This window comes from Haliotis cracherodii, unplaced genomic scaffold (genome assembly GCF_022045235.1).
Source record: "Haliotis cracherodii isolate W230 unplaced genomic scaffold, xgHalCrac1.p SCAF_3, whole genome shotgun sequence".
In the NCBI taxonomy this organism is placed as follows: domain Eukaryota; kingdom Metazoa; phylum Mollusca; class Gastropoda; order Lepetellida; family Haliotidae; genus Haliotis; species Haliotis cracherodii.
In genome coordinates this window covers 37,214,007-37,227,689 of record NW_027266286.1, presented here as the reverse complement: position 1 = coordinate 37,227,689, position 13,683 = coordinate 37,214,007, and the positions used below count along the sequence as shown (strand labels likewise).

The 13,683-nt window shown below is 41.4% G+C and overlaps 1 protein-coding gene across 1 annotated transcript; it reads right to left on the bottom strand.

Annotated features, from left to right (window-relative positions):
* Nucleotides 1-7,217: 7,217 nt before the first annotated feature.
* LOC139474535 (uncharacterized) lies at nucleotides 7,218-12,288 on the bottom strand. Its single transcript, XM_071257591.1, has one exon. It carries the CDS (start codon nucleotides 12,050-12,052, stop codon nucleotides 7,709-7,711), a length of 4,344 nt encoding a protein of 1,447 aa, XP_071113692.1. The 5' UTR covers nucleotides 12,053-12,288; the 3' UTR covers nucleotides 7,218-7,708.
* Between the last annotated feature and the right edge of the window lie 1,395 nt (nucleotides 12,289-13,683).

Sequence of the window (13,683 nt, the reverse complement as noted above, 5' to 3'; positions counted from 1 at the left end):
GGGCGCCTGATAACGCCCTGCAGACCACCCAACACCTGATATGGGTGGCCAAGCAACCATTCAGCAAAATCATGACACTCTGTCAAATTATGTTTGCTTGTAAATGTAAATGTGCTTATTTAGAAAGAGCAACATATATACATTTGTATTTGAATTATCGCTTATGTATCCTTGACATGATCATCATGCTTGTGACAACCGTCCGGGCGTAGCGGTAGTAAACCCTCCATTATATCTAAAATGTTAACTGTTCTTTAAACACGACCAGGTGCTATAAGCGTACGCATAGACAACAAAGGCACACATTTTAACCGACTGTCGCCGCTCATTCATCGTCATGTATATCATGAAGTAATTAGGGTATTGTCACTAAAGCTTCGCGCCCGTCTGTTAGTTCTGTTAGTGAGACTACATCGTTACCAATAACATAAGCATTGTATTGATATGTTTATCGAGACGAATCAAAGTACGTGAGGGGTGTAAGAATGTTTTAATCCCTAACCGTCACACAAAATGAAAACCGGAGTCACTCGAATGGTTTAAGTAAGACAGTGACAATAAATAAGGGCGTCATGAGGGTCACACTTTACAGACAGGTGATAGTCAATTTACGTCAGACCTTTATACAACGTTAACATATGCTCCGATTAAATCCGGGGCGCATTCAAATATTATTGTCTTATCAGCAGCATATTGGGTGAATTATAACTATAACTGTCGAACGCTAAACGTAAGTTAGGGACATAATCTAGAAGATTTAAGACTTTAAAAATGATAATTTAGTTGATTTTATTTCGATAATAATTTTTATTATTATCGAATTATATCTCCTTAACGAATATCAAATATCCGAAAGAAGATTGCAGCTCGCTTTAAAGTGCATTCTATCCTCGGCAGTTTGAATTTTGCAATTTTTGCATATACGAATGCTGGTCACCACTCTGAGCCATTGATGCGATGGTATTTGTGGATTAGCCTTCAAGTGTTATTACTGTAGAATATCACTTTTGTAAGAATTATGAAGTGGACATTTGGAGGCGTCTCAGGATATCTTTCATGATGTGTTTTCTAGCATTCACCACTAATTATAACAGGATATTGGAAACATGTATAGACTGCCTGGCTGTAGATAGGATTTGTGATCTTAACAATTACCGGGTGTGACAAAGTATACATGATGTCATTAGGGGATACCAAAGGTATCAGTTTAATATTAGAGGACATTGGTAGTGAATACGTAATGGCATGTCGATTTCTAATCCTTTCTTTCTCAGTGGGTAATCCTTTCAACCTGATGAAAGGAGGTCACTCAACCAGTTCGTGCATTTTTTTGTCAAATGTGTCTTTAAATGAAGGACAGCTGAACAAAGAGTAAAATCTATTTCCCATGGCACTTTCCTGCTGGTGACATGTAGTGAAATTGACATGTGATGATGACTTTTCATGTTTATATTATAATAGTTTGTCAAACTGTAAATGAAACTGTAATATAAATTATTAATATATTCAGTGTGAGGAAATGTCAGTACGGGATATTGTCCGAGTAGGGGACTGTCAGTGTGGGGGAAATGTCCTACTCTCCTTAAATATATGGTGTGGTACATAAAAAATGAGCCAACAATCCCGCGTTGTAAATGTTCCTATTTTAGAACGTAATATGTGGCAATAAGTATGATAACCTTTTTATTCAGATCTTCTGAGAGGCAGCAACAGAAGTTTTACAAAACGTTCTAAAACAGTGTCAAACCATACCTACATTGTTTTGTGTGATGGATGATACAGGTACATGTTATCTCGTCTTCTTAACATTCACTTACTTCATTAGTGAAGGCGCACACGTATAACTAAACACAACGACATGAGAAACATATTTTCATGACCTGTAGCCAAGAGGTCCTTGTCAATTGTAGCCCTCCCTCCTTTAGTGAACATTAATAAACAACCGGTATCGATACATATCATGTTCTCTGGTCTCGAATTCAACGTAACAAGTTAATTAAATACTGCGTAGCAATCCTATTTCAGTGAATGAATGTTAAGAACAAGACTACAAAATGACTGCATAGTGTAATGTGTTTGAAGTCATTGTTCTATATTCTAAGCAAACACGATACCACAGGATATGTGAGATGTTGCTGACGAAGAAATATGATCTTGTGTCAATTCAATTCAATTCTTTATTTTTCAGTATAAAGGCCATAGACCCACGTACAAATACTCACTGAAAAATACAGTATAGATCTTGTGTCGCAAATAGATAGTAATCCTTGATCCTCGCACAAACCTATCGATATCGTTCATATCTGTTGCGCTTCCGTCCCAAAGACCATGAGTAATACATATGTTCTTAAATGTACAAACGTCTTATATGCCACTGGTTAACGCTACTATTCAATTGTCTGCACAGCTGAATCTACCCTACTCCTAATGTATACAATTTGCTGGAAGGTGGATTTCATCCTCCACGTTTATGATGTTATATAACGCATGACTCTTCCTGTTATTTCGTGCACCTGCTTAGCATTGTGAGAAGACAATGTAATTAACTATCCGAGTTGTCTCGCTATAAGTTACATAATAAACTGTGGGGTGCTTTTTTTTATTGGAGTAGATATTCTGAGTATATTCATTGTGAATAATTTCAGGCATTTACGGACGAACGCAAGTGCTTATTGTGTATGAATCAGATGAACTGAGGACCAAAATCGGGGTGAATCTCGAAAAAAATTGTATTCAGCCACCACTGGGAATTGCGTTCTCATACACTACTCCCAATTCCAAAGACTATTGATAACTTATACAAATGAGTTACACACATCAGGGAATATAAACATTTGTCAATGAATTTCTTATTGATTAATATAGAATAGGTCATGCATCCTTGTGGAAAAAATACATTTTTAAGAACATATCCCTGTAAAGATTTATACTGTTAATGGACCTACCACCTATTTATAAACAATAGGATTAATTAGACCTTTCAAATAGTGTATGGCTAAACATGTAGTAGCAAAGACCCATGCTGCCAAAATAGCAGCGTCTTTCAAGCATTTCCACCCATGACATGAATATTGTTATATTGCCATTTGTGCACTAGCTAAGTGCCAGGGACATAATAAAAAGTTCTTGACAAATTGAGTTATTTTACTTTTGTTACTCCAGGATATTTTTTTCATACCTACCTAACTTTTTAGGACAAAATTCAAGTAAAAAAAATGTGAGAGGCTTTTTTTTTCTTTTTTTTAAATTGGCCTGCCTCACTTTTGAAATGAGTTTGAAATCCATAAACCAAGAAATAAAAAAACTTAGGATAAATATTTGTCTGGAAGAAGTGTCTACACTAAATAAACAGACAACAAACCAACATGGACACCTCAACCCAAACCATAAGCGTAGAAGACAACAGAATATGACCCTCTCAACACATGGAATGTCTTCTTCAAACCCCCACCCCCCCCCCAAAACATAACCATAAAACACCAAACCTTACAGGATTCAAAACCCTAAACAACCTTACAATGTTACTAGCATATATACTCAAACAAAACACCCCCAGCCCCAACATTAAATCCTTTCACACAGTGGCTTCTAAACTAAATCTTACTAGTCTCTCCTTCGAAAACTTCAATAACACGTTAAAAGAAATCTCAAAATAGAAACCACAACAACCTACGCCTAAACAAAACTTAATCCCCAAACTCGAAGCCCTCCAAATAATGGAATGACTACACATATTACAGTGGAATGCCAATGGACTGGCCGCTCAAGGCCACGAATTAAAAATTATGTTTCTGAAAAACCTAGGTCCTCATATCATATGCGTTCAGGAAACCCACTTTTCCCCAAAATCTAAATTCACCCTACCTAATTATAACTCGGTTAGACTCGACAGAGTTAAATCTCGCCCAGGTAGAGCATGCGGTGGCCTAATCATATATATCAGGGAGGACATAAACCATAAAAAAATACCAATTAAGACCCAAAATCTAGAAGCTATATGGTATACAAATAACTCATCACAACCAAAAAATAAACATTGTAAACATATACAACTGGACAGTGAAACAAATGAAACCTGAAGACTCAGAAACCCTAAATCAGCTAAGCCATAAATCCACCATCTTTTTAGGGGACTTCAACGCCCACCACCCCTCCTAGGGTATAAAAGATAAAACAGACCAAAACGGCAAACTCATCGTCGAATGGATAAACAAAAAATTCTAATACTACTAAATAACAACCAACCAACTAGATATGATTAAATTAATCAAAATATGTCGGCTATAGACCTAACAATCTATACCCCTGATCTGTCCCAAAGCACTTTGTGGGAAGTGCATGAGGAGCCACTCTGTAGTGACCACTTTCCAATCCACATAACCATAGGAAACATAAATATCCAAACCCCAAATGAACCCCTAGAACCAAAATTCAATTATAACAAGGCAGACTGGGACAAATTCAAAGCACTATGCAAACAGATCAACCCAGCGGATCTCGAAAATAAAGACCCCGAACAAAACTGCCAAAACTTAACTGAATGCAAAATCAATATAGTAAAAAAAACTATCCCCTTCACAACACCAATGATAGGCCAAACCACAGTACCCTGGTGGACCGAGGAAATGAAAAAACCTGCAAAAGCGCATTTAATAAAGCTAAACGAGGCTACACATATCTAAAGATAGCACATCAATTAAACCATGAAGTACAAGGCTTAGTCAAAACAGCAAAAGCCAAAAACTGGACAAAATTCTGCAAAGACACAGACACAAGAACAGTATGGCGCTAAATACACGCAATCCGAGGCTTTAAACGAAACAAACAAACATCAAACACAAATAACTCCTTGTAGTATAGGTAATGGGGGTTCTGGACCACTTCCACTGGAGCTGGATTTATATACCTATACTGCCACTACAGGTGGCATTTTTTATGTCAAAATGATTATGCGATTCGACGATAGTCATGAGTCGTATTAAAAGAAACATCAATATTAATTAATAATGAATAAAATTTACTATAGCCCACGAGGATATTGGAAAGGTGTAGGAGCAATAAAAAAATTAGCCACCACGGCTTAGGTATCTAAAGATGTGGCCAAGGATTTATTAAAGAAACAAGCGATGTGGCAAATATATTTACCGACACCGCGTTATATACCGAGGAAGAAGTTTGATATTTTTACAACGAATGAAGTTCTTCAAGCTGACCTCTTGTTTCTTCCCTATGATAAGGTAAAAAACAAAACGTATAAATACGCTTTAACCGTAGTGGATGTGGCTAGTCGATACAAAGAGGCTGAGCCATTAACCTCGAAAGATTCAACAGAAGTAGCTAATGCACTGAGCCGCATATATAAACGCGGACCGCTAAAATGGCCTAAGCTATTTCAAGTAGACCCCGGTCGCGAGTTTATGGGATCGATAACTTAACTGTTAACAAAGCACGATGTCGAAATCAGGCGTGGTGAAAAAGAGGCCCACCGCAGTCAAGCTATCGTCAAAAGATTTAACCGGACATTAGCGGAACGTTTGTTTGGCTATCAGTATGGGATCGAAATGAAATCCGAGCGATTGAGATCAACCGAATGGGTGACACGATTGTCAGCTGTTGTATCAGCTCTGAATAATGAAGTAACAAGATTAATCGGGAAGAAACCATCCGATGCTATTAAAATGAAATCCGTGACTTCCGAATCTTCAGCACCGCGGAGAGGCAAAGAACGAAAACTTCCGGATAGAGTAAGGGTAAGATATTTATACCAGCCCGGTGAACTCGAAGGAGGCCTACGTCGCGCAACCGATCCCATTTTGGTCCCTTAAAGGGGCACTGATCTAACGCAATTCCCTGGGACTGGTTGTTGCCTTTGTTATTGTTTTTTCCCAGTGAGTACCCTGATGTATAGCAGAAATCTAGACTAGTTCGCTACCTCTGCTGCGCCAATCGTAAGCGCATTAGTCACTTTTATGGGTAGTAATAAGGGCGTATGGTCACATTGATCAACAAAATGAAATACAGTTTTCGAGATAATAAGGAAATGTAGGTATCTTTGTGGGTAGCATCGGTAATGGTGAAGAAGTTTTGATAAATTACTTGCTTGGTAATTTTGCGATTTTCGTTTACACTATTTTGACTTGCAACACAAAGTAAATATTTCACCTGAGCATTGCTTTTTTTATAGTGTGTATATTTTTTTGCTGTCAAATGTGTAACAAATTTATTAAACGTCTAAATATTCAGTTATTTTACAAAGTGACTGAAAAACATTTCCATCTGTATTATGATAAGGAATTCCAAACATTTTGATGTTTAATGTCATCACCAAGAGACTGAAAATTTTACGTTGAAAAGTACATTTCTATGTTGTTTGGCTTCTAATCCTACATAATAATCTGTTGTGATGTCTTTTGATCGTCTTAATCAATCTGGACAGATTTTTTAGTCAAATTGACGGTAATATATACACACTTACAAAGGAAAAGACCTGTGAAAACAACGTCTGTCGCTCATTGAAGAATTTCCCAACCAAGACGTAGAGAAACAAGAACGAATCGGTTCAAATGAAGGAAAACAAAATGCAAATATCATAATTACAACCTACCAAATTTATGTGTATAAATTTTAGGCAGCTTCCTTGTTTGAGGAATGTATCCGTGAATATCCACACAAAGGAACAATATCTTAAAGAGTTCATCTCGTGATTGAACGTTCTACCGTTGAATAATGCTTCTTTATACTGTTCGTGTTTGATATGCTTTTTTACCACATCGCCAGTTAGGTTAGGAGGAACTGTACACTTGTCACACATCGACAGGACACAGGTAAAGACTTGATGATATTTATTGGCAACACTCGAAACGAGCCGCGAAACCCAAGCGAGCCTCCCCAGACAGGCGAGCTACCAAGGGGAGCTAACCCTGTTTACATTAAAGCATGCCAAGCAAACCTGCGTTGGCGTGACTGTCTTTTTTTTCTTCATGATAAACGTTATCTAAACAAACCATAATGAAGGAAATAGGCGTGAAAAACAACTTGGTAAGTAAACAATGATGTAATAAAGATCCAATTTCTGGTTAACCATGAAACCAATTGGTAAGTAAACCATCATAGGGTAGACTGCCCTCTGGTCGATGGGGATTATTCTGCCCCTCACAAACATAACATTTAAAAAACAAACACAATACTTCAAAAGTCCAAAACGTATTCATCAAATCGCTTTGGTCGTTGACGTTGACGCGATGGCCTTGAAGTTGAAGATGACTGTATACCTGGGTCAAATAGGGGGTCAGATTGATCCGACGCAGAACTGATGTCGGTTGGGTGATTGTCATCAAACACGTCATTCTTAAGCGGTGGCAGAGGAGGAGTAGAAATTTCCAGAGGAATGTGCGGAGTCTCCGGTGTCTGGTGAAGTGTCTCAGGTGGGTCATCATCGATGTCAGATGTGTCCTCACTGTTCGCTTCATGCACACGTGTCTTGTTCCAAAGTGGGACTTTAAAACATTCTGAGAGCTTAACTCTGTATGAAGTGTTCCGCAGTTGGGTCCCAACGAACTTGCGGACATTGCACCAGAGGCCATCTTTGGTGACTACTAGGTAACGATTCCGTGCACATGTTTTATTGCGATCGTTATGAAGGTACACCAGGTCGCCTATCTCAATTTGATCAATAACAGGTCGATGACTCCGAGGAGCCTTGGATTTTTCACTGTGACTGTGGTTTTTTTTGGCGATTAACATGTTGCTCTGTTATCAACTGCTTGTCGGACAGAGGCAACTGACAGTTTGTGAATTGGTCTCTCTGGGTCCACATCTCTCGAGAAGACAGGCCTCGTGAACGAATGCGTGTGTTTAGGCGGGCGACAGCGATGGCAAGAGCTGTTGGTGTAGTGGGGCCCCGTACAGGGTCTTGGCGCACAAGCTCATCCTCTAATTCTTGTATGGCCTTTTCAGCAACTGGGTTCTTGTTCACATTCTTCACTCTGCCAATTTCTAGGGTAATTCTATGTTGCTGGAGACGTTCATCCGTGACTAGACTGCTAAAGCCTGGGGCTGGGTCAGTGCGGATAACAGCGTGAGGGCCATCAAGTGGACGGAATTCAATGCAAAGACGAATCAATGCCTCACACAGGGTGGAGCCACGCTCATCAGTAATGATGCAGGCCGCAGTGTAGGATGTGACACATTCACGTAGAACGAGGATTAGTTGTCGTTCCCTGCGCATAACATCTGACGCAAATGCAAACCCAACAGTTTCAGGTGGATCACTGGTGCTTTGGTCCACAACAACATGAGGTGTCTTACGCAAGGAGGCGCACCGGTGACAAGATTTTGAGACAGTGTTTATGGATCGGTCAAGGTCCAAAGCAAAGAAGTATCTATGGCATACTTGCTTGAGTTGGTGTGCAGATGGATGATCCAGTTGTATGTGTAGGGTGGTCAGGACTCCGTCTAATACTTGTCTTGGAACAACAATGCACTCTCTTGGTGAACCGAGTGGCTCAGATTTTCGGACAACAAGCAATCCATCCTTGGAGATGGTTGCTGCATTTAGGTAGCGTTTGACATCCCTGATGTTTGTTATCTTCTTGGATGGTCGGGTACCTTGGAGAAGATGAGCATGTGTTCGTCGAAGATCCTGGCACTCCTCTTGCAAGGAACGCCAAGCAGACCTGCTTGTGAAAGGAAGGCGGGTTGTTCCATTCATGATGTCCTCTATAGACAGTTGTCGAACAACAGAGCTTTCTGTGCGCTCAATGAAGGAGCAGATTTGGCAAGAGGGATTGTCACATTCTGGTGCATTTCTGCTTGCAAAATCGGATGGCACATTTGCAGAACCAGCGAGGTGTTGTATCGTTGCTTGGTAGCGGCTAACTGTCGATAAGAAGGTAGACACCCGAGGACTAGCAGAGAACTCCCCACGGCATAACTTCTCAAATGCCAAAACACATGGTCTACTGTCGGTAAGGACACATGCTTTGTGTTTTGACTGGATAATGAAAGGACTGAAATGCTTTGTAGCGATAGCAATTGAAAGGGCTTCCACCTCACATGGTAACCATGCGACCTGTTGTCGCCGAAGCTTGGCACTGAAGAATCCTGCTAGTCGTGGCGAGTCACTACGTGTTACATAAAGTGTTGCTCCAATTCCTGGCTTCCTAACAGCACCATCAGTTACAATCCAGAGTTGGTCATCGGGGTGGGGCAGTACTATGGATTTGTTGGATGCGAGACCAGCCTGTGCTGTTTTGAAGGCATCGAGCAAAGAATCAGACCACAGAAGCTTTTCACTAGACTGGCGACCGCCCACTTCAGCATCAAGTGGGGCAAGGAGTGTGGAACAACCAGGTATTACACGGGACAAGACCTTGTAAGCTCCTATAAATGACCGTAAGCCAGTCACTGTTTCCGGAGGTGAACAAGAAGCCAGAGTTGATATGCGGTGTTGGCTCGCCTGAATGGATCCTTGGTGCCATTGCCATCCTAGGATGGTTGTTGTCCTGGGAGCAATGACTGTCTTGTTAGGAGATAATCTGAGATTGTTGTGTTTGAGCGCTTCAAGTACGCGTCTCCAATGACGAAGTAACTCATCCGGGCTATCAGCACCACAATAAAGGTCGTCAGCAAGCTTAGCAATCACCCCTTCCTCTAAAAGATCCCCTATTACGCGGCACATGAGCTCCTCCAATGCAGTTTCAGACCCCGGCATTCCCATTGCAGACCTGGCATATACTCTCACACCACGGAACGGGGTCACTACACCGCAGTATTTCATCGACTCCTTGGACAGAGGAATCTGATAAAAGGCATTGGTTAAATCTGCGGTTATAATGTACTTCCACTTGGCAATCTGTCTTAGAGTAGAATCGACATCAGGCATGAGGGAAGGTTGTGGCTTACTGTATCGTCCTACATCAGAGAAGGCGGTCACCAATCTGTAACCACCACTGGACTTCTTGATTAGGAAAGAAGGGTTGAGGTATTCTACTTGGATACCTGCATCTTCAGGTCGTACAAATACACCCATCCGCTCAAGTTCATCGAACTTTTGTTGGAGCGCAGAAAGTTTATCTCTTGAGTATTGCGGGACACGACCCTTCCGTTGTGGAGGTTGTACAGGTCCCATGTTAACAAATGCTTGAAAGGGGCCTGAAGCACCATTATAGCCATCGATATGTTGGTTAAACACATCGTCAAACTCCGTAAGTAGTAACTCAAACTGAGATTTGGTATCTTGCGGGAGGATATTGTCTGGGTCTACACAAACAGTGGATGAGAAACCAATGTCCTTAATTTGAGGGGACATAGTTGGTGGTAGCAGGTGTGCCGGCTCAACATCATAATCAGGGTCGCAGTCAGGTATAAAAACTGGGCGAATCTGGCAAAAGTGCTCGTGTTTCTTGAGCAGTTGTGGAGTGTCGGACAGATTCGGGATCCTGATTTTGCCTGAGACGCTTGAGATAATTCCTAATTCTGGCCAAGTGGATGATAAGGTAGAGCGTCCAGGTCTGGTATCTATGCGGGGTTCTATGGCAAATGTGAAATCCGAAGGAGCAAAGCTTTCAGGAACCGGCACCTCAATAAAGTCTCCAGGCCATATGGTAGTAGAAGTGTCTGGGGCTCTGAGTACACAAGCTCGTCTCACAGTATGTTCGTCACCAGTTGTTTCTGTGGAACCGTATGTGTATGTCGTGCCATCACCAAGTATGATCTGATGTTTTGCAGGGCGTACTGCCACATCGTTGGCCTCCATAAATGGTATGCCTGCAAGGACTTCTACGTCCAGGTTTTCCACCACAAGACCATTAAAATCGAACTCCTTGTTGTCGCGTGTGAAAAGTATTCTTGTCTCTCCAACGACCTTCAGTGGGGAAGAGCCATCTGCCTGATGGGCTGACTGAGAGCTAGTCTTGATGTCAGCGCCGAAGCCTGTTGCTGTTGAGAGGCGGATCATGTTACCAGTAGCTCCACTATCTACAGTGACTCGTGCCGTCTGGTGGCCACAGAAACAGTACATATAGGGCGACTGACGGACTTGCACACGAAGAGTGGAGACAGGTTCAGTAGATGGCACTGCACACGCATTTTCAACTGTATCACTAGCATCGTCAGCAGGGTCATCAAGTATACTGGCAATTTGTCTTGCTTTGACCATGTATCTCCGGTCATGATCTGGAAGGAACTTGCACTCGCTGAGATAATGAACGTGATCGCTGCGTCCTGCAGCTTTACACAGTGGGCATGATTTTTGAAACTTTCTACCCGTTTGTTGTGCTTTAGCAAAACGTGAGAATGACGAGCGCTGTTGTGAAGTGTTTGTCCTCATAACCTTAGCATCCTCTGCTGTGCGGATTTCATCTAAAAGTGAATCGAGAGCCTGTGAGATTTCAGGTTTCAAAGAGGAAATTGTTCGTGAGCGAAGATCTGTCCCATAACGTTGTTTGACGAGCTTTGGAAGTTCAACGTGTATCAGCCTCAGCCATGTGAGCACAACAAAATTTTCTAACGATGGTGACAATTCCTCGTCCTCTTCAGGTGCATTGCCATAGTGGGTTATTCCCCCTTCACGGCGGAGTAAATTGTCCTCCACAAAAGCCATTAGTCTCTGATACAAATCTTCCGGTCTCTCGTCATTTTCAAGTTTGATTTCGGCAAAGTCAATGAAATGAGCGCCGGTTGCTTGGAACCCGAAATGTAGGCGTATGGCATGCCATATGGCATCTACAGACGTTGAGGATTTTATTATGGTGTTCCGTGAAATTATCGGACAATAATTGGCAATCTGGCCGAGCATGAGCTCCAAACTGCTAACCTTCTGTCTTGCAGTTCTTCTAATAGCTTCACGGACGTCTTCCCCGTCGTCAGTCATGCCCCTGAGTGGCGTGGCCCTAGTTTTCTTATGCCAGACTGCCCCGTCGGCAAGAAATGGAGTAAAATTTGTGTCCAAAGATAATGTATAAAGGAGATTTTGCCTCCAGTTCTCGAAAGAATTTACAGTCTCAATCTTACCGAGGCACCATTGCTTCGGGGCACGTTGAGCGTTGGCCATAATGACAGTCTTGTTTACTCTGCGTTATCCAGGCACTCTACCGCCTGACCTGTTGATCACGTTCAGTGAAAGTATGCAAGTACTACAGTTCGTTGTGTCGCCTGCTTCGTTAGACGTGAGTTCAAACCCGCTGCCACCACGCCAGTTAGGTTAGGAGGAACTGTACACTTGTCACACATCGACAGGACACAGGTAAAGACTTGATGATATTTATTGGCAACACTCGAAACGAGCCGCGAAACCCAAGCGAGCCTCCCCAGACAGGCGAGCTACCAAGGGGAGCTAACCCTGTTTACATTAAAGCATGCCAAGCAAACCTGCGTTGGCGCATACTTCTTAACGCCCTTAGCTTTTCTTATCTCCCCATTATCGGACTTCTTTATAGAATACATCTTAGGTCTTAATCCTACATACTCCGCTATAGGGGTCCCAGCACATTCATCCTTCATCTTATTTAACACCTTTTTATTTACTACGCTGTGCAGTGGATTATCTTTTGGGTAATCGCTCGTGTCGTACATATCTATTTTTTCTGCCATATCTTTATACACATCCTTGGTTTGTATTTCCATCAACAAAGAATCTGTGTCGGTATATAACACCTCACATCTATCGCCCTATTGCTTCTTAAGTTCGTTGTAATAAAAGTCATACATTAAGTGTTTTGACAAGTCGAGAATACTCATACTGCCGTACACCGGTCTGTTGAATTTTATATTACTCTTCTGCATATGCAACGCTGCTAAGTCGTTATCGAATATCTTGCGTCTGTTAAAAGCCGGACTGGCTATAAGTTTCCTGAGTCTTTCTTCCTCATTAGATCTGACTAATTTAACATCAACACGCTTCCTTATATTCTCCATAGTTTTACCAAATACTGAGGTTATTCAAGAGCTTAAACAGATTCTTTTCGAAATCGCTGGTAGCTATCTTTCTTAAATCTGTGTTCAACCTTATATAGGGCTCCATCCAACGGCTTTGATCAAACTTTAGAACTCTGTGTATTTTCTTAAGTTTCATACCTAACGATAGATACAACTGGAGATTTCTGTAGTGAACTATATATTTTGTCTTATCCTTCATATTTGGTACAAGTTTTTCTACGTTAGCTAACCTACTATTACCCATTAAGGAGCCTTGATATTCAGACATCCAATCTTTATTAACCATTAATCTTTCGGGAGCTAGCGGATAACTGTTATGGTCTTTATGTAACGAACTTAGATATTCCAAGTCAACTTCTAGTATGTACCCTTTATTTGCATCATTCACTTCGATATCATCGACCCACTCAAAACCACCCGTGGGTAAAGGTTGACTCATAGCCCATCCGTACAAATTGTTGGCATCGAGATATAATATGTGCGTGTTGGGTTTACTCGGATCGTATCCTTCCACTAATTTATTATTAGCCTTAGAATACCTTTTCGCTGCCATCGATATGCCCCCTCTTAATCCTTTCTCAATAAACAAGTGCATATCGTAATCTGTGAGTAGTTTTAGTTCTACGCCGGTCTTCTTCAACAATGCATCCCACGATAGTCCGGGACTGGAATAGTACCATGTCAGGTCCAAGCCATATTGTTTTAAACATGTCTTTCTAAATATCTCGAATATATCGGTGAGTAAGA